The sequence below is a fragment of the Vidua macroura genome, chromosome 2, assembly GCF_024509145.1.
Source record: "Vidua macroura isolate BioBank_ID:100142 chromosome 2, ASM2450914v1, whole genome shotgun sequence".
NCBI classification, from domain to species: domain Eukaryota; kingdom Metazoa; phylum Chordata; class Aves; order Passeriformes; family Viduidae; genus Vidua; species Vidua macroura.
In genome coordinates, this window is record NC_071572.1 from 109,657,481 (window position 1) to 109,678,453 (window position 20,973).

At 35.1% G+C, this 20,973-nt stretch overlaps 1 protein-coding gene across 1 annotated transcript in view; it reads right to left on the reverse strand.

The window, feature by feature from the left end:
• The window catches only part of GBE1 (1,4-alpha-glucan branching enzyme 1), a 138,487-nt gene that overhangs the window by 26,153 nt on the left and 91,361 nt on the right, over positions 1-20,973 (reverse strand). The window contains exons 11-12 of the mRNA XM_053970837.1: positions 19,951-20,061; positions 16,887-17,058 (exon numbers count right to left, since the gene is read on the reverse strand). Coding sequence (XP_053826812.1) covers positions 16,887-17,058; positions 19,951-20,061 — 283 coding nt within the window. The remainder of the gene's footprint in view (positions 1-16,886; positions 17,059-19,950; positions 20,062-20,973) is intronic.

Below are 20,973 nucleotides of genomic sequence, written 5' to 3' on the forward strand. Positions count from 1 at the left end.
GCTTAAGGATTAGTTGTCCTTGGCCAAAAAAAACCCCAATATTCTGAAACCATCATAAAGAGTAAAATTCAATATCCTCCTCTCAAAATAAAAGTTTATAGAAAGAATGGAGTACAAATTTTGATATTAACTTATGGAATTCTCACACAGAAAATCTTGAATATTAGCAGAGAATTTTACTACACTGAGGAATGAAAAAATAGTAAAATGATTCTGAAATTAGCCACACTTCATATTAGATAAGAAACATTTTACACTGAAATACTTTCAGGTTCCCAATTCAGCAATTAAACATCATGGAAACATGTATCAAAGAAGTTTTTGATCACAATTGTATCTTCCAATTAAATACTATTCAGAAAATAAAGATTGGGAATATACAGATGTATTTTCCAATTGTTCAATTATAATAGAGTTTGACAACACCACTCCAGCATAATGTGTGTAGTGTGTGGTCAGTACACCCAAACCCATCATTAAGGAGAAAGGCAAATATTGTGATCCAGAATTGTATATTAGCAATGTCACACAATACAAAACATCTTCCAAAATGAGAAGAGCTGCAAGCATTTTAAAGTCAGGTTTCTCTTACAAAGTGTCCTCAAATGATTTGTTTCAAGAAACAGACTCACTTCAGTGAGATGATAAAAAAGCATAGCCCTGGCAAAATCCAGCCTTCCTACTGTTCACCAGTGCATCTCTTTCTACAATTACTTCAATTTCATTACTTAGCAGGAAGACATTCAAATTTTTATTGTACTTCTACCTTGAAGCAAAACAATGTATGAGACTGATGCTAAATAATCATGCACTGATGAGTCAAGGTCATATCAGATTAAGGTTTTGGGTTTTTTTTTTGTTTGCAGTTTGGTTTTGTGTGGGATTTTTGGCGTTGGTTTGGGTGTCTTTATACAACACATGAAAATAAATGCCAAGGACTGACACTGGAAAAGATTAGCCAACTACTCCTTTGCCTTCAGGGCTGCTGCTGAGGGATGAATGAAACATGAGCCATCTGTAAAATTCAAACATGCTGGGGAAAATAAAAATACAAAATCCACATTTCAAGAGTCACTTTGTTAATAGTTTAAAATAGTCCTGAGAGAAAACATATCAGCTAAATAATCAGTTTTTCTATATATAGTTATGGAAGTAAATGTCATAAGGAGATTCACAAAGAGAACTGAACATGTAGAGAAAGAACTCTGAGTGTGGGCAATGGGTAAAAACCAATCTTCTTACCCTGCTGCTTTCAAATGCTCATACTAAACCCTTTTGTGAAATCAATACCCAGCATGATCTGTAAGAGTAACTCTGCATAAGATATTACCTTGTGAAAGAGTAATGATAGCTATGTCTAGTAGCCAATACAAATGTTGGTTTGGTGCTTTCTAGCTCTATTTAAAGACATACCAAAACCACCAACCCCCTTATGGAACGCAGCACAACACAGCATTATGCATTGCTTTTTGGCATTTCCACTCAAAACAACACAGTATGATTGCTGGGTTTCAGAAGGAATTTTTAGCTAATAACTCAAGGGAAAACTCAAGGGCTGCTCAAATAAACATCTAACAGGAGTTCAGACAGATTAAAGAAGAATGACATTACCTGGAATAAAAATTAACTGACTACTTAAGCTAGGAAATTACGAGTCTGCCAAAAACCTCCTTGTGAAAGTGTGAATATTTTGAGCAACCTGAGGAGAAAAGAGAAAGCCTGAAGAATTACAAATTCTCATTAGGCTTATGCCAAATTAAACAGTAATTCACATTATGATTCATTTGCCTTTTGCTTACTATTAATAAACAGTTTAATCAAATACCTTAACCAGTTTAAACTCTATGAAGTGGAAATAATTTCCTGATTTCTTCCTCTCACAATAATTTGACTCTTTATCTGGGAAGAAAATTAGCTTTGAAATACACTGATATTCCAAAGAACAAAACTGCTGCTTTGCTGTGCATTTCAAAAGCAGTATCCTCAGTGGATGGTAAATATTTATGCTGGTATAAACATAATTTATGTGTATGTAAGAAGAACATCCTGCATCAATTTATTGATTTTTTTCATTCATTGCTTTAGAGGCTTTTGCTCCTCCCCTTCAACTTGTTAATTGTTAGCTTCAAAGTTTGGGGATTTGTTTGTTTATTTGTTTTTGTTGTGTGGGGGATTTTTTTTTAAGATACTCTTACAAAAAAAATGAAAGATGGTAAGTGGTTTATGTAAGACTCTAACCAGACATTTGAAAGCAATTTCTCTATGTCGTGTTTATTTGTTTTAACATATTTCAAAAATCCTAGCATAATATTCTTATGGTGACAGCATAATCTGTTGCAAGATCTCTGCTCATTAAAGTCAAGCATAACAAGGATGTCTAAGGCAATATTATTTGTGATGATGTTGTTTTGGTTTTTTCTTTGTGGAAATGGGTATTGAAATTTTCAAGTTAGGTTTTTTTTTTCAGAAAGAACAATTAGAGATCAGAAGTCACGGTCTCTGGTACTTTGTCATGCTACAGAAAGGGCAGGTTTCAAGAAGAGTCTCATTTGCCTGATAATCAACTGAAGTACTTATGACTATTGTCTGTATATTAAAGTATACAGTATTAAAGTATATTCTGTTTTTGAACAGAAAATGCATGGTATAAATTGAAATACCTTGTCTGTAAATGACATCTATTAATGAAGGTGCACAGAAGGGGTGGATTAATGAGAGAAACCTCTGATGCTGTAATACTGACCTGTTCAAAGCAGTAATTGCCCTGGTCTTCTGTCAGCCTCTTACTAGACTATGGACCAAATCTCATGCAGTTTTCAAAGAGATATTCTGAACTTTTTGCAAGATACAATGTGTCTATCAGACTGCACCTGAAGAATGTTGAAAATCAGAATTCATTCAGAATCATTACGATTAGCCACTTCCACAAAAATACTTAGCCTTGGAATGCTCACTACATCAGATTTCAAAATGTAGCACAGATTTGCAAGTGCCTCAAGTGGACATTATGCATGCACATCTTATATGAAAGAAAGTGTCAAAACATTTGTTTTTTAAGTATCTTAAACCTGATCCTTGAGCCATCCTTAGTCATATCTCAGAATATAAGAACAAAAAAGGAAAATTGAAGTATTATAGCAATATAAAGCTCGTATGTTATTAAAATTCTTTTACAACTGTTTACACCCCCAGAAGAGGATAAAGAAAGGCTATAATTAAGAACCAGCCTCTGAAGAGCATCACCTTCTAATACTAATCTACAATTAGTTATACCAGAATAATTGCTGGTCTTCCAGTATGAGTGGGCTCTGCGTGGAGACTGCAACTACAGCGCAGGCTGGGGCAGACCTTTACAAGTATCCTGATGGCAAAATGGGCTGGATTCACAATGTAAAGATAGTCTTGACTTACCTGTACATTAACCAGTGTCAGCACAACTGAGAAGAGGGAAAAGGGGGGAAAAAAAAGGAAAAGAAAATAAAGTAAAAAATGAAAAAAATTAGATAGCAGGTGACAGTTTTGAAAGCTGAAGCAAAACCATCACTCAGATAAAAAAAGGGACTTTAAGGAATTGGTACTGATGGCATCTTTGCTTCAAGCAGCATGTCGGTTACAAAAGAGCCACCAAAATCTATAGGAACTGAGCACAGTTATGCAGGAAGGTGTTAATCTTTTGTTGTTGTTGTTTGTTTTTTGTCATTGTTGTCATTTTTGTTATGTAAGGAGACAGGAAAAACTAAATTTCACGATATTGAGAGTAAAGTTATTTGTTGAATTTTAAAATATAATACAGAAAGAAAATAGACTGTAACTGAATGTTGCCACAGCCTTTCAAAAGGCAGATGTGGCCAAAAAAGCCCTTTCTGCATGTTTGGTTACTCCTTCACATTCTCCTTCCCTTGTACTTCTGAAGAGGACATGCCTTAAAAATCAGCTTTAAGAGACATCAGAAGAGCCACAATATGCCCTGATTTAAGTGGCATGATTCCACTCCCCTTCCTTCAGGTAATCATCCTCACCAGCCAGAAAGACAAGAGAAAAGATTATGGACATTTGCTCCCTAATAACAGGTAATTTGACAAAGAGATTTTAAGAGGTACTCAGAGTACAATCAGGCAGAGCTTCTGCCAATTTTTTATTTGGTCTTCCAATTTTCAGGGTTTAGTGCAGAAAATTTTTCAAATAGCTGGTAAAGCCAAGACCCACTAACACACTCCATTTTCTGACAATGGGCACATTATATAGGTAACTCCAGACACATATCAACCCATACATTAAGAACTCTAGTATGAGGCATATCAGTGGAAAGTGATCCAGTGCTCTTCCTGACTGTCCCTGTGGTGCAGGTGGGAGGAAAAGCTGAATTTTGGATAGTTTGTTCTGGTGGCAGCTGAAGAAGGGATGATCATGAAGTCAGATTGGTTATCTATTCAAAAGAGGTTAGGAAACAAGTAAATAGCTGTAAAAGAATGGTCTAGAACTGTGAACCTTTAAGATTTAACTTCTAAGAAAAAGAGGTTCACCACGAACTATCCCCTCTGTTCATTCCATTATCTCTTGCCTCTTTATTGGCAGGGGACAGCTAACCCTTCTGGCTTTGAAATTCAACAATTTACTATATACACACAGGCAAGCATGACAGTATTCATCTTATGCTCAAAACATTTAAATCAGCGTCAAGACCCGAATCAGCTTAAGGCATAACAAAGCTGTGAGCCTTTCAAGACAAAACCAGCTAATAAGTTTAGATTTTTCTTGTGACACCAAGTTAATGGACAGAAAACAAATTTAGGCTGATAAATAAGAATCACAGCAGAAATTATTCCCAGATTACATTACGGTTGCTTAAATCACAATAAAATTATAATTTCTATTTCAGTTTTGAAATAAGTACCTCTGAACTAGTGTACAAAGTAATAAAAAAAATTTCATTTAGGTAGACACCTCTACCTTTTTCCTTGAGCAACATTTTACTAAAAACTTAAGTTCATATGAATTGCTCCTTTCCTTATCCCAAAGTTTCACGTAACTGCTGGATTAATTCTGCATGCACACATTCATTTTTTAAAAATATTATTTCCAAAAATAGTGTTTCAATTTAATGAAATATGAATGCATTTAAAGTACATTTCATGCTGCCATTGCACTGTACACAAAGAAGAGATACAGCTTTTTTAGGGGCCAAGATGAAAATATACTGCACATAATGCATTTCCTGCCTTTAAGACAAAATTTCTTTGTCAAATGAAAAAGTAAACTTTGATCTCAGAAAAAAAAACCCAACCTGCTTCCATGCCCGAAAAGTGTTGTTACAGCTGTTTGAGGAAAGCCAAATATGTACAAACTCTAAGATGATTTCTCCTCTCCGCCTCCAGCAATGATGTATGGAAATTTAAAATGACAAAAGCAAAACACAAAACACAGACAAGAAACCATTAGAGATTACTTGCACAAAGACATTGTGAATTGGACATATGAAATTTCTCAGTAATTATTTTTCATTCCTTTGTGGGTTTTTTCTTTAAAAAAAATAAACTTGCTCAAGTGATAAATGCATGGATCACCTATAAAAAAGGGGAGAAGAATCCTCTGAAACAAATAAAGTTATACCTTTATCTGTAAAAAAAAATATTTGCCAATGTCATTACTCGTTTTGTTCCATTTCATTCCACATGGCCACATTATGGTGGTAGTTATTTCAGTACTTGTTTTCTTATTTAGATCTTAATGGGGACATTTTATTGTGAGAAAATAACATATCCTTTGAAAACCTGCTACATCATGGTAATGGCAGGAGGGAAGAAAAGAGACAGGGCTCTAACAGGAGCCTGGTAAAGACTCATGTCCCTGAGCCCACTTCACAGTATCTCAGACATGGATCACATCAGCCCTTTATGAACTGGGAAATGAAAAAAAAACACAAATCAAAAACTTACTGAGAGAATATAACATGTACACATCACCTTTATTAAAATAAATTTTATTCATTTCTACAAGCCTCTTTTTGTATTTCAATTTCCAGAGGCAAGCAATGGATTTAGTTCCGTATTCTTATGTGAAGTGTACAAACCAAACAGCCTTCCATGCAGAAATAAACTAAAAACACAGTCTTTCTGGACCACAAATATAAAAGCACCTAGTAAATACAAAAAGAAATTTGGACAATTTATCTGAAAACTTCAATTATATCTAGGGTGAGCTCCACAAAATGGAAACTATTTTAAATTAAGATACTCCCTGCTTCATATTTAATTAGGACAAAACTTTCCAACCAATAAGTAGAAAAGCAGGATATTAATAAATAGTTTACTATGTTTGTAAGGCCAGCCACAGACAGAACTGTAACAAGCTTAGTGCAATACTAATTTTTCTTTCTGTTTTCTTTTTTTCCCTCTCACCAAACAGAACAATAAATTTCACATACTGATGAAATTTGCACAAATAAGGCAAGTTTTCTTTACTTCTATTGAAATTAATATGTCTTTACTCTGGCATGCTTATCAGCCTGTGGGCTTTGAAATAGTCATAGAATCTTTATGGTTGTCTGCAATGTCCCCCACTAATCCACATCCCCAAGAGCCACATCTGATAAACACCTCCAGGCATGGTGACTCCACCACTTCCCTAGGCAGCCTGTTCCCGTGTCTAACCACCCTTTCAGTAAAGAAATTCCTTAATACTCACTCCAAATTTTCACTGGCATACCTTGACAGCATTTCTTCTTATCCTATCACTTTTTACCTGGCAGTAGAAACCAACCCCCACCTGGCTACAACCTTCTCTCAGGTGGTTATAGAGAGTAGTAAGGTCACCTCTGAGCCTCCTTTTCTCCAGGCTAAACAAAATGTATTGAAAAATACAGAGTTTTAAAGAATTAACTATTCAAATATTCAAGAAGAAATACATAAAATATGTTTAAGTACATCTAAATAGTACACAAAGAGAAAGAAGCATAGTTATACAAGTGAAGACTTACAGAAAATAGAATATACATTCACATAGTATTTTGCTATCTATAAATAACTAATACTTGGACTATGTTAGCTTAGATGAAAGAAAAATGTGAGTTATGTAAGTCCACCCATGTTCAGACTTCTATACTTTTCCCTTTGAGCAATATTATACACAATTCATGTCTTGCTAAAATGGTGGCAGCCACTAGAAACCACAATAAATAACCAATCATGAAAATAAACAAACAAGAACAGCTTGAGCCAAGATTTTTGTTTGTTTTTAGGAGCTCAAGATAAATCATGGAACAGCTTGCTGCCGATCCAACAGTCTATGTTAACACAGGTTAATGTTTTCCATTGGATATCCTTTTTTTCCCCCATTAATATTTTGAAATACGACCATACATTTCTCCATTATGACGATAAAGGTTGTGAGCTTAAACTGCAAAAGAGCTGACCTATAACACAATCAGCCAGATGATCCAGGCTTTTCTGCAGTATTTTGTATTAACAGTTAGCTGGATTAAAAAAAAATATGAGAGGCTTAAGGGAGCTGTTTCATAGTCTACAGACTGACTCTTAAATCAAGAGTGAGTGGATTACTAGATTGCTTTTAAATAATCTCTCTAGAAATGCCACTTGAGAAGATATTCTATGAAAATACCTTGCTTGCAGGACTTGCTCTAAATTTCACAAAAAGATCTGAATACTTATCCCAACTGAGTAAAAGTTCTAAGCTTCCGGCTGTAAAAAGACTGCACTAGTACTTTTGACTTTGTGAATAATCCTGTTCTCCTTGAGACATTAGTCACTTGTCCTGTTACTACTCCTGCTCTGTACTTTTATGTAGTACATTAAGACAGAAGTAGTGGTTTATATTTAACAAGGCATCTCAACTCAAAAGGTACCTGTATTATTTGTAAAGGAAAAAAAAAATCTAACAAAACCTCAAAAACAATCCCCCTCCAAAAAAATTAATTTTATTTTCAGCCAAAAGTAATTTTATTGTGTTGATAAGCTCCCTTTCTAATTTACTCCACCATAAATTCCACTGGTATTGAGATCAGACAGTAGAGCAAGACATTTTTTGCTGTGCCGGTGTTGAGACAATGGAGAAGTTGCCCAGAGAAGTTGTGGATGTCCCATCCCTGGAACTGTCCAAGGCTAGACTGGATGGGGCTCTGACCAACCTGTTCTAGTGGAAAGTGTCCTAGCCTACAGCAGGATTGTTGGGATTGATGACATTTAAGATGATCTTTTGGTTATTTCCCTTCCAACCTAAAACATTCTGCAATTCTACGGAATTTCAAATTGAAGATCTCACAAGACATCTGAGAAAGAACAAGTCAACATTTATAAAAGATGTTCTCGTGCTAATATGCTTTGCTCTGCAGACTTTACCACTTCTCAGGAAAAATAGAAAATACCTATTGAAAGTGAAAACCAATGCAAATTTAACTACAATATTGTTCAAATTCTTATTCTAGCTAATTCTTCTCTGTGTGTTGGATTGATGGCTTCAAAAATTAGGACAATGAGAAGATTCTAAACTAATAATATCTTGTGAAAATAAGCTCTTGAACAAATAAAGACACCTTTTTTTATTCCAGTGTCATCACAAAGCATTATCTCAGCTTAAGCTACATTGGTTTGGGGAATTAATGACACTACTGAGATGAAATCATTTCAAATTACCTCAACTGCATGCATTAAAATCCAAATTGCTATTTATGCCTAAGGATCTAATGTGACAGACTTTCCAAATACAAAAGGGGTCCTGCACAGTCATGTCTCAAACCAACAACTCCCTACTGAGTAACACATGGGGTTTAACTCTATTTGGCTCTGCATTGCCCAGAGAAACCAGTCTGAGAAAGAGCAATGTGCCACCAAAGGTAGGCTTGAGATTAACAGACCCCTCTGCATGCTCTTACACCAGCTCACTAGAGCCTGATGTTGCAAAATTACTTGATTTGGATCACCTTTCTCTACCTCTTTAAAACCCAACCTAGAAAGTATAATCAGGAATACATTTTTTGCTCTTTGGTAGATGGCTTTGGAGAAAATAGTTCAATTTTTCTCTCAGCCCTCTCCAGACAGACTGCAAAAAGTAGAAGTAAAACACAGCTGGGTATGGTAAAAGGCTGCTGCTGCTTCTTTTCAGCATTAGGGGTTTCAGAAATAAGTAACTTAAAACAGGTACTGAAAAATCATCAGCATCAAAATTGCATGTAACACAGTGAGCAGTAGGGAGAAAAGACAAAAGCTTTAATATCCACATCATACTTACCCCTGCTTGAATGGGTATGCTTACCCTTTTCCCCCCACTCTTAGAACATAAAGTTCTTGCACAGATTTAGTTTTTAACAGGCACACCACTTCTGTAGACACCTGACACTCAGGAAATGAATGACCTCCTGTAGTAAGCATTTAATTAGTGACACTAATAAACTCAGAAATCAACTTTACTCATCTTGTTCTGTGACATGGAAGAGGCCAAGTTCTGTGTGAAAACTGTATCTTATTACATGAACTTATTGTAGAAGGTACAACAGAGAGAACCCCCCCCACCCCCAAAAATCTACTTTCTCTCTAAAAGATAAATTATAATGCAGACCTGAATGCTGGACTTCACTTTTATCTATAGATCAACTTAGTATTTACTCGAAAATCTGAAAATATCTTTAATTTTCTTTCAGTTTTGCATTGTGTCTTTCGACAGGGACACAGAGCACTAGAAGCAGAAGTCTGAGCAAAATAATCTCAAAAAGGCATTTTACATGCCTTACAATGTGAAGGCTCCTCAGAAGCACTAATGATTAACAAATTGTTCATAGATTGAACCAAGCTCTATGAAATTTTCAAAATCCCTGTAATATGTAACAGTTTACAGCACTTGAAGAGTATATAAACAGAAGATATTCAAGGCATTTTGTTTGAATCAAAGTAAACCACAGCAAAGGAAGTGTAAAATGACTATGTTTAATTGCTTAAACAATGAATCATGCAAAGTAATGTTTACACCCATGTAGATAGAAAAAATTTGCATATGCACATATAAAAATGTTCCTATATATTATAAAATTTTAAAGACTTAGCATAGTTTCATACTACCTGGGAAAAATATTCTGTCTTTTACTCAAATCTTAATTTTGGACAATGTCTGATGTCCAATCAAACAGATTCTTATGTATAAAACTGTATGTTTATATGCACAACTTCTCAGACATTTAAGACATGTTTTTAAGACACAGTTTTTACAATGGTGCTTACATTCTGAATTAAGAAAGCAAAAAAATTGAAATTTGAGGTAAATCTGTTGATTTAAAACTTACTCGAACTTAAGGTGAAGAGAATGAAAAAAAATATATTTTAGTCTTTGGATCTATCTTTAATTATTTTTTTTCTACAAAAGACACCTAAGTAAAACTAATCAATGTCATGTGTAAATAGTTTAATTATAATTTATTGCAAAGAAATTCTGAATCTTATAGCTATGGAGAGAAAAATAACAAACAACTGTGAGAGGAGAGAATAATAGCCATGTCCTGTAGAGTCAGAAATCCAGGTGTGAAAAAAGTTTTTCGAAATGATATGAGTTTGTCATAATTTCTTTAATAAATAACGTTTTTGAACAACTGAAAAGAGAAATTCCCCTAAAAACCTGTGCTGAAAGTTATAGTACATAGTACAGTTATAATACATAGTGTAGAGTTATATAAAATTATAATATATAGAGGCCTATTTCTGTGTTACTCAAATCCACAACAATTAAAACAATAAAGGAAAAATGGAGGCTGCCATACAAACAGAAACAGAACTCTTATAACCCTAATAACTGAAAGATTTATTTTACAACTTTGTTCATTATTCTTTAGCAAGCCCTCACATCACGTCAGGTATCATATTTGCAGACAAGGCTGCATGCACTCACACATTGATAGCGGAGGTGTCACAAGTCTGAACTGTGAGCTTTACAAATCATTCAATATGCAATGCAACAGATGGAGCCCTAGGAACAAAGTTTGAGACACTAGCAGAAGTTTCAACAACAGTATCCCATGGTTAAACAATGCTACTAAGCACAATTATAAATAAAATTTAAAAAATAGTAGTCCCATCCTTAAAAAAAAAAAAAAAACCACCTCGAAACTGATGCACAATGTCAGAATGCCTTGATTTACCATAAATCTTCTCCACTGGTAATACAGTCATAGCCAATACCCAGCAGATGTGGGTATAAACTGCTGGTACAAACATCAGCCTTACTCTGAGAGAAAAACAAAGTGCCACTTTTGGCAGCTACCTTGATTAAGGCTATTCCCTCTACAACCCTGGAAAATCCTACCTGGATTTCACTCCATGAACACAGCTGCAGCAACTATTGGTTCTCAAGCAGTTCTGAGGATGCTGCTGACTGTGAAGGTTTCTGTTTCAAGGTTTCTGCCTTGTGAGGTCATAATATGGATGGGGATGCACCACCACATATAGATTGCTGCCTCTAACAATTTTATTTAAGTATGTAAATAACACACACATATGTGCAGTGCTTTATTCCCTATAGTTTCAAGGAGGATGCACAGTCAACCCCCATAGTTTCCTAATGTTTGGACATACTTTATTTGTGAAGAGAGGCTGGATAAGACAGGTCTGTGTGTGATTTAGTTTTGAATTATGAGACAGTCTCTCTCTTTAATTGCTTTTCTCCCAGTCACTCTAATGTGTTTTGAGCAAGTGTAGAAATGAAGCCTGCTTCAATCAACTCTAAATGAATAAATATTAAAAGTTTTCACCTCTAGACCTTGCAGAAGAGACTGTCAAAGTGATTTATGAAGCCCAATATATAAATTAGGATTCTTCCCACTGCCACTGCCCACCCCAAATTGTGAGTGGGGTTGCATACAGGTTATTATACTACAAAGTTGGAGGTGGTCTATCGCTAAGTCTCTGAGAAACTGTAGGTGAGATTTCAGATTACACCCTTGTTTTCTACTTCATAGTGAACATAATTGTTTTTTGTCAGGCTGCCATGGAATTAAAGCACCAGCTGGAACTGGCAGCACATTTGTCACCTATCCTATGCAAGCATATTAAGAAGGATGACATCAAACTACCTCTCCTAAAGCTGCAGTCTGTACCAAGTGAGCACTTCAAGGTTGCTTATCCAGAGGAGCTGACTGAAGTGAGCGAGTTGGAAGAGTGTATGCTCTCCCAAGGCCACTCTTTATATGATGGTCAAAAAAGTCACCCTGTAACCAGTGAACAGATGTAAGATGCATAAGAAAGTGAACAGAAAAAGTGCCAAAATGCAACATGACAAAGAGAACCAAACTCCCTTAGGTTTAAGCTAAATATCCTGTTCTTGATACAATTTCTTTTTCATTTAGAATAGGTAGCAATAAAGAAATAGCAGTTCAGATTCTGTTTAAAATAACATTCCTATTTATATTGTCAGTTATCCTGCACCATTTTTATTTCAGGTTTCTAATTAATATTATTAAAGAAGATGGTACACACCTTTCTCACAGTGATACTGGTGCCAGTGATACAGTTTTTGTACCATTCCTCTTCCTATTTATCAGTATTTTTTCAAGAGCTTGCTGTTATGAAATTCCTTAGTTTAAAAGTAAATTTCTGAAAAAAATATCTAAGTTTCTTTCTCTAAAATATTCTCTATTTTCTCTGTTTCTCTAAAGGAATAGATGATGCATAGCATTTTAGTTTTAAGGGCAAAGAACAAGGTCATATAATGAGAAACTCTTTTGGGGCATGCAAAAAAGCCCTAAGACTGGAGAAGGTGGACAAAACTGCTGTGTAAATGAAATAACAAGTGGGAAAGAGGAAACTTAACAGACAAATTAGATAGTTGTGAAACAGGTGAATGTCAACCCAAACAGTAACACTATCAGTCAATGCTCATGATAGCAAAACATGTTCTTGTTACTTCAAATAACTTCCTAACTATATATATATATATATATATATAGTCTCAAAAGTTGTTTTTCAGGGAGTGAAACTTGGTCTCTGGAGTCTTAATTAAGAATTATTTTACTATGGGAGAGTCATGAAAAATAGTGCTAGAGGTTCATGTAGGAACTAATCTCCATTTAAATCAATAGATTTGAGCTTAAGACAATTTCAAAAAAACAAAAAAAAAAAAAGAACCAAGGAAATGATTGTTAGCAAGATGAAAATCAAGACCCTATATGGGCATAAAACAGTATTTGTGCTATGAAGAATCTCAAGGACTCAAAATGCTATTTAAGGCCCTTTGGGTATGTATATTCAGGGCAGCAAAACAACTACCCTCTCTTGTCTAAATCTAGACATACAGATGTATATTGCAAGATAAGGAGAGACCATGGAAACAAGTCCAGTGAAGAGCTGGCACAGCTTTTTTACATGTCCTGCAGGCTTTCCCTAAGTGCAAGGCACATGCAATGAACAAGAAAAATACAAAAGGAACATTTAAAGAAAAACAATTACCATTGTCTACAGCTTGTCTTCAGGGGCAGAATGAAAAATGAAGCAAAAAGAAAATGCAAGGATGTAGAGAAAACAGTTTTGCAGTGTTAAGTTCAAATATTATTTTCAAGAAATTTGCGTGAGTCTTCATTTACACTCAAGTTAAACATTGCTGGGTAACAACAGTGGTTGCTTTAGTTTCAGGCTGAGATCAGAAGATTCCTGTAACATGCTAGATGTCTTATAACAACTTCTATTAGTCTTTGTTTAGTGCTTTAGGAATTATGCTCAATCTCAAGCCCTTTTGTTATTTTGTAGGGGACTAAAATTGACAATTAAGAATTTTAGTTAAAAGTTTTTATTTTGGATTTGTTTTCAAATCCTGATATTAGGGAGGGCAGAGATCTATAGCCATAAATATTTTTGCTTATACTTTTCTGGTTTTAAGTTAATTAATGTGTATGGTATTTCAATATCACTGTAACTACAAACAAAAACACTTGAGTAGAAAGACAGAGCTTTTTCTTATTATTTATAATTAAAAAGACTACTTTCACTATTTATTATACATACATTGCAACTGCTTGAGCCTATAAGTGTCATTAAAGTTCAGACATTCAAATGTGCATTGTCTCTGTCAAGGACGTCACAGAAAATTAGTAAAGAAAGAAACCCCTTAAGAAGCACATGTGCTCTAAACTAAAGCATTGTGCAGAAGAACTTGGATTTTTTAGTGTCAACTTTGTGAAATTCTGTGTCAACTTCTGACTCATAACTAGCTTGTCTCAGTATTAAAATCTAAAACAGGAGCTGGGTTGCACAAACCATAGCTACGTTGGGATTGTTGCTCTCTACCTGCTCTGAAAGAAGGAAATTTAGACACAGCAAAAGTTTCAAAACAATTGCTACTTTTTTGCTATTACTATTAAACAAACTGGCCTTCCAGAGAATGTATTCACTGCTGCAAGACATTTATCATTGTTATTCTCATTTTCAGCCAAGCATATGGAGTTTCTCCTTTCCTAGGTTAAGTCTTCTATGCCAGATGCACACACGAGGCCCAAGAGATCACCTAGAAAGCTGCACATAAAACCAAAACACAGACTGGAGGAAAGAATGCTCCCAAAGGTTTTTGTTACAAGGGAACCAATTTACTGAAACAACAGAACTTTCCTATTCACATTTAAGTTTGCATACAAGACTCATTGCCAGTAGTGGGATATAAGTGGGAAGAAAATTAAAAGCCTCCAGTGAAAATTAAACATCCAGAAACATGAAAATAAGAATTACAACTTCCAGGATTTTTGCAGTAGTTTCTTAGAGACACATTTAAAAAGGACAGAGAACCATCCAGTGTGAAAAGTGAGAAAGATGAGAGAAAGCCACAATCAGTGTTTGATGCGCAAACTTCTGTCAGCAGGAATTTGCTTGCATGCATAGAGCCCAAATGATGCTCCAACGCATGTGTAATTAAATATTATTCCAGATCTTCAAAGAGAAATTCCAGGATATATTTGAAAATACAGATTTCTACTCCTGACACAACATTTTTTAGATGAAGTTTCTTTTTCCTTAAGGTGAGCAAAGCATTCAGAAAGGAGGGTGTTTCTTTGCTGGGTGTTCAGAGACAGAAAGTACAAGACTCTTAATGGAAGGACCTAGGGAAGCACAGAGGCACCTGGAATGCCTTCTCCAGGTGCTGTGAAAGAAGATTTCCACTCCTTCCCTCACCCTACAGGAGGCTTCTCTTTCTTACCTTTGACATTCACACAAACCTGCAAGTTAAAGAACTCATTTGTCACTGTATTTGCTTAATTAGATAGCATGTTGTAACATCCATTTTAAGTGCCAGCATTCTGAATTTATATGTTTTTCTCCTCCAACAGTTATTACAATCTTTCCACCTTTTATATATAGCAAACTATAATGTAGTTACTGAACCATTTGCAGTACTCAGAGATACCAAATATTAATTGCTCAATCAGCCAGCATTGACACGCTGGATTTAACATGCCACATTGCATTACTGATTATATTTCTAATCTTACTAAGTCAATCTGGGCCAAAGACACCTGCAGTTTAGCTGAAGTATTTAGTAAACACCTGTTTCCTTAACTATTATAGTATTACTAGTTGGAATGGAAGTATACACCTCATACCTTGAACATCTTGGAGCCTGATTGCACACTTCATAAATATTTATTTCATTAACTCATTTTTTTTTTTCCTCAAGAATGAAGCAAACAACCTGCATTTACTTGGAAATAATAATTTTACTAGTATTGCATATGGTGAATTAGTTTGTTGTGTACTGAAATTGATTCAATTCTTTTTAAGAAAATCAACATGGTATTTTCTGAGTTTACTCCTAAAACAAAGAAAGAGAGTATGTACCAGTATAGGTAAACTTAAGTCCAGTGTCACCATTGTCTTATGTTCTCCAGATTTTTAATCAGAAAATATGATGTTAAATACACCATTATGGAAGAAGGGCAATATACATCCAACAGTCCCCTTGAACTTTATATAACAAAACATTTAACCACAAAATAGAAGACAGTACTAAGCTAAAATTTCTATTATTTTCAAGTGTTACATTATCAGAAAACTGAGATGGTGATTTTGTAACAGGCTTTCAGCCCTTTTTTTCTCCATGAGACCATCACAAATGCTATACAGAACTTGTCTGACCACATTACAAAATTTTTACTGTAAAGTAAGAACTATTTTGCAAAGAAATTAAACAAATTAATGTGGCAAAGAACAGACAGTATAAATAGCTTTGGAATTTTCCATAAGAAATATTAAACTTTTAAGATGATTACATGAAACTGTAACTTGCTGGTTAAATTAGACTAACAATTGAACTTTCTTGTAGCAACTGTGCTTAGGAAGTAACTCAACAGTTTTATTTTACAGTTGATGGACCAGAATAAAGTAGCACTAACTCTTCCAATTTCTGTGCTTTGATACCAGAATGTAACTCCTGTGTCTGTGATTTGTCCTTGCCTACCTCATTAAGCACTAAGAAGCAATGAAATAGGTCAACTGATTCCAGACTACTTCCTGACAATTAATAACTGAAATAAACACAGAGCTATCTTTAGTAAATTCATTGTTACCCTAAAAAACTTGAGAGGAAATGAAATACAGCCCAGCTGCATGAGCGACAGCTCACCCACCTGACAAACTTGCAGAACAACTACTAAAATACTAATCTGAGTTGTAAAAGTTATTTCTCTTACAGTTAGAAACCATCTTGATTTTATTTTCTTGTCTTATCATACATCTTATAGACAGAAAAACAATGCATATTACCTTTTGCAATAAATCTATAAAAGCATTTATGCTCCGAATTTCAGCACTGTGATAAATACCGTGGCTATAAGACGATGTCAGATCATTTTATTTCCCTGCCATGCATTCTGTAGATGAGAAAATGAGAGACTTTTTCCTGAGATTACTTACCCATGAAGTTCAGATAGCTCTCTCCTCCGAGTGCATGAGTAATGAGACGAATCATTTTATGAAGCTGTATCCCACGATCAATAACTGGAGTCAGAGGCATGAGCACACTCATGTTTGTGTACATCTCTGCATCCATCAGGCGAAAGGCCAGTGTCTTATCACCAACCAGCGCCTAGAACAGTTCAGAAAGACACTGAAGAAAAACTTTGGGTGTAATAGAAGTGTTTCTAAGTTTTGGTTTTTTTTTTAAAACAGGTGGTCTGTATCATAGGGGGAGGACTTACAAGATCACTGAGGAGCCAAGGACATGGCTCAGTGTGCATGATCCAGACCCTGTTCCTGAAGAAGACATCCTGCCACTGCCAACGATCATCAGGTCATGGTGACCCTACTGACCCATTGTGATCACTGCATCTGTGCATTGTGTTATGTGCAATACAGAACTGGTCTGCTGCCAAAAACTGAGGCAGGGATCTCCATGAGCTGAGCCTGGACTGGATGTCAGCCCCAGTTGTCTGTTTTCCCCTTGCAACTCTCTCCATTGTTACTGGGGCTCCTGGGTTGATGGGATTGAGTCAATAATGGTAACAGACTAGCATCTGTCTAATGCCTGGCCCTACACTTCACCTGATGGAATCATACTGCATAACTACTTCTAAGAACTTTTTCACCTACAGACATCAAACGTGAAATATCAGCATCAACTCAGTAAATCACAACTGACTACCATTTGGGAATTTTTATAGGAAACACAGAAAATAAGAAAGCGAACACCTAAAGTAAAAGCTCCTGGAATGTAAAAATAAATGGGTATAAACAAAACTCTGATTCAGACATGCAGAGTGAGTATGAAGCGTTCACTTATATGCAATCAAGAATGTGATTGGTTTTCTGTGATTTCACAGAACAGAAAATACTGAATTACTAACTTGCTAGTGCTCACTGCTCCTAGAGAAAGGCCACAAAATGATATTCAATATATTAGCAGGCAGGTAGTGGAAAACATTTTGGAGCATTTATATGTAAATAGCTGATTTTTGTTCAATTAGCCCAATTCTTGTTTTATACTCTTGAATGAAAATTTACTAAATTCCAGAGATACAGATAAATTGTAAACAGGTCTAGCTGAAAAGCACCATCATCCTTTCATTTTCCAGCTGACAATATAACAGCATATACAGATTATTCCCTTAAGTAAAAAATACTCTATTTAGAGGAAAAAAAAATCCCATGTGACAATGAGAAGACTGAAGACTGCAATGAACAACTATTTTCTGGACTCAGAATGTGGCATTTGTTAGTGCTATTTAATATCCCCTAATCTTTCCATTGGAAGAGCAGCTAAGTGTTTCACTATTCATGTTTTCTGTGGCAGCTGTGATTTTATAAATGGATATATTTCCCCCTTCAATGATCTCTTTTCTACCCCAAAGAATCTTATTCTTTTTAGTTCTTTTTTTTTTTCTTATGGAAATCAATCCACACCTGCTATTCCTCTCCACAGCATTTTTTTCTGGTTATGCTGTCTATCCTTCAAGATTCAGGACCAAAGCTGTCTCCAACATTGAAGATGCACACAAACCAGGAAAGACTGCAGTGGCATGCTGATTGTGCTCTTTGCTCTATTCCACTCATAATAATTCCAGGACTGCATCTGCTTTTTTGACAGCTATTACATTTTGAGTTGCTATTTTCACACTCTTCTTATAAGCACATGGCCTTGTATTCTGACTGGCAACAGTCAGCTCATAGCCCATTACAACATATAAGAAACCAGGATTGTACCCTCACATGCATCACTTCAGGCATCTTCAGACTGAATTTTATCCACACTTATTGTTTCTCTAGCCTACTTTTCACATATCAGCCTGATGCATGTCTGTAATCATAATTTTCTTTTAATTTAAAATAATGAGGTTTTTTTCCCTAAGTATGACATTCTAAACTGAAAATGCAAAGTGATATGGAAAACAACTCAATTGCTAAAAATCATCATGAAATAAAGGAACAGCAACAGTAATGCTGTATGTTGTGCTTTAGGGTGAAGCATCAGCTTTGATGAAAGCAGCTTATAATAGAATAATATACATTTCCAAGTAATTTCTGGAGTTCTTTATCAGGATCATGCATGAAATAAACACTGTAACAGACTCTGAGATTTGAGTGTAAATAGGTACACAAAATGGATATCATGAACGGTAAACTCAGAACACTTTCTTTAAAATATACAACTTGTTTTGGACATTCTTGTTGACATTTATTGTAGAAAGTACAGGAAATGGAATATCAACCTCTATTATATAAAGGAAAGATAGGTTACTTAAATAAAATATACATTTTTTAATAAAAGGTTTAAAGATGCTAATTTTACAACTCCCAAATTACGTGTTTTCTGACTCTCCAAAAACAAGGGTTAAAAAGATTGTGGAAGATGACTGCTATCCAAATTAATCATTACCTTTTCTTTTTTCCACACACAGAACTATTGTAATTGCTGTGTTTTGAACCAAACTGTTACAGCATATTTCATTTAGGTCTCAAAAGAGGATGTTTTCAATCCTTCCAGAGAGGAAAGATTTTCACAAAGGGAAAAGAAGTCACAAACAACACTTCTTACACTGGCATATTGTTTATGCTTATCATAAGTAGTGTTCCAGTTTACTTAATGGAAAGAGGATTTTCAAAAGCATGGATTATACACCTTCCTATGTTCCATGGCGGGCAAAACAAGAAGCTATGACTCATTTCTTAAAAACAAAAGAAAACTGAAAGTTAATATTACCCATACACTCCAGGGGGATTCTTTTATTAAAATGAAGGATTGTAAAATAAAAACACAGAAAAACAAACAAAAAAAAATACCCAACCCAAAACCCCCCTCAAAAACCTAAACAAAACAAACAAAAAGGTACAAAAAAAGAGCACTAGTCCAAATCTACCTATTTCTGAAATTCTTGCCATCCTCCTCAGGTCCTTTCTCATTTAAAAAACAAAACAAACAAAACACCAAACTTCTAAACAAGATCTTTTACTTGGTTATGAACAAACAAACATCTGAAAATACCTGGTCATGACTCTCTGCATAAGCAATGTATTTTTCTTCACACCGTCTGTTTGTTAATGTATGCACAATATTGCCCATATTCCAGTCTTCATCTTTCAGCTCCTTAATTATCTACAGAAATAAAAGAAAGATCACTGAAAAACTGCTTTAACTAAAAACATGTAACATTATCTTGACACAGAAATTTCCAATGGATTGTGAACTGTATTCTCACGCTCCCAAGTTTTGAAGTGATGAGCTTTCTCTGATAATCCAAAGAGTTGTTTTTTTCTTTTAATTTTTCCACATAAATATAATACCTAGAATACTTTTTTCCTCCTCTACCTCCCTGGGGAAGCACAGACTACAGGTTTTGCCATTTATTATGTGAATCCTCTGATACAGTGAATAATGTGATTGATAGGACCTGCAAGAGAGCACTGCAACAAAACCAAGGAAGAAATATGTGGGCACAGATCTACCTGGTTCATAATATCAGGAAATGCAACCCTGGCATATGGGAGCTTCCAAATAAAGCTTGGGCAGTGTGATGCTACCTCCTGATTTTTAGGAATTTAAATTGAATCCCATTAATAGGAATTTTCTGCCTCATATCACATTATTTCCTTCCTCTGCTAAGTCTCGCTCAATCTCAGTGTTAGTTCTTTTTTTTCTACACCACTTTGTAAACCTCCATTGATCACTAAAACTTAAATGCATATACATAAATATATAGACATAAAAATAGAAGTGATAAAAAGGCAATAGCACCAAGATGGCCAATATACACTGTAAAAGTTAACATTATAATTGTAACTGCCCATATATTCCTAAACCATCTTTCCCCCCCTCCCCTTTCTTTGCTGATTTTTTTTTTTAAGTCCATGAATTCTGGCTCTGAACACATTGAGGTCCCTATGTAGCATCATATTACATACAGATCTATCTTGAATCTGAACAAGTACAACCACTGCTGTGACAGTTTTTCTTTCTTACTTTTACAGATCCCTCAGATTCATGGAACCTCTTGGAGGTTCTTCAGTT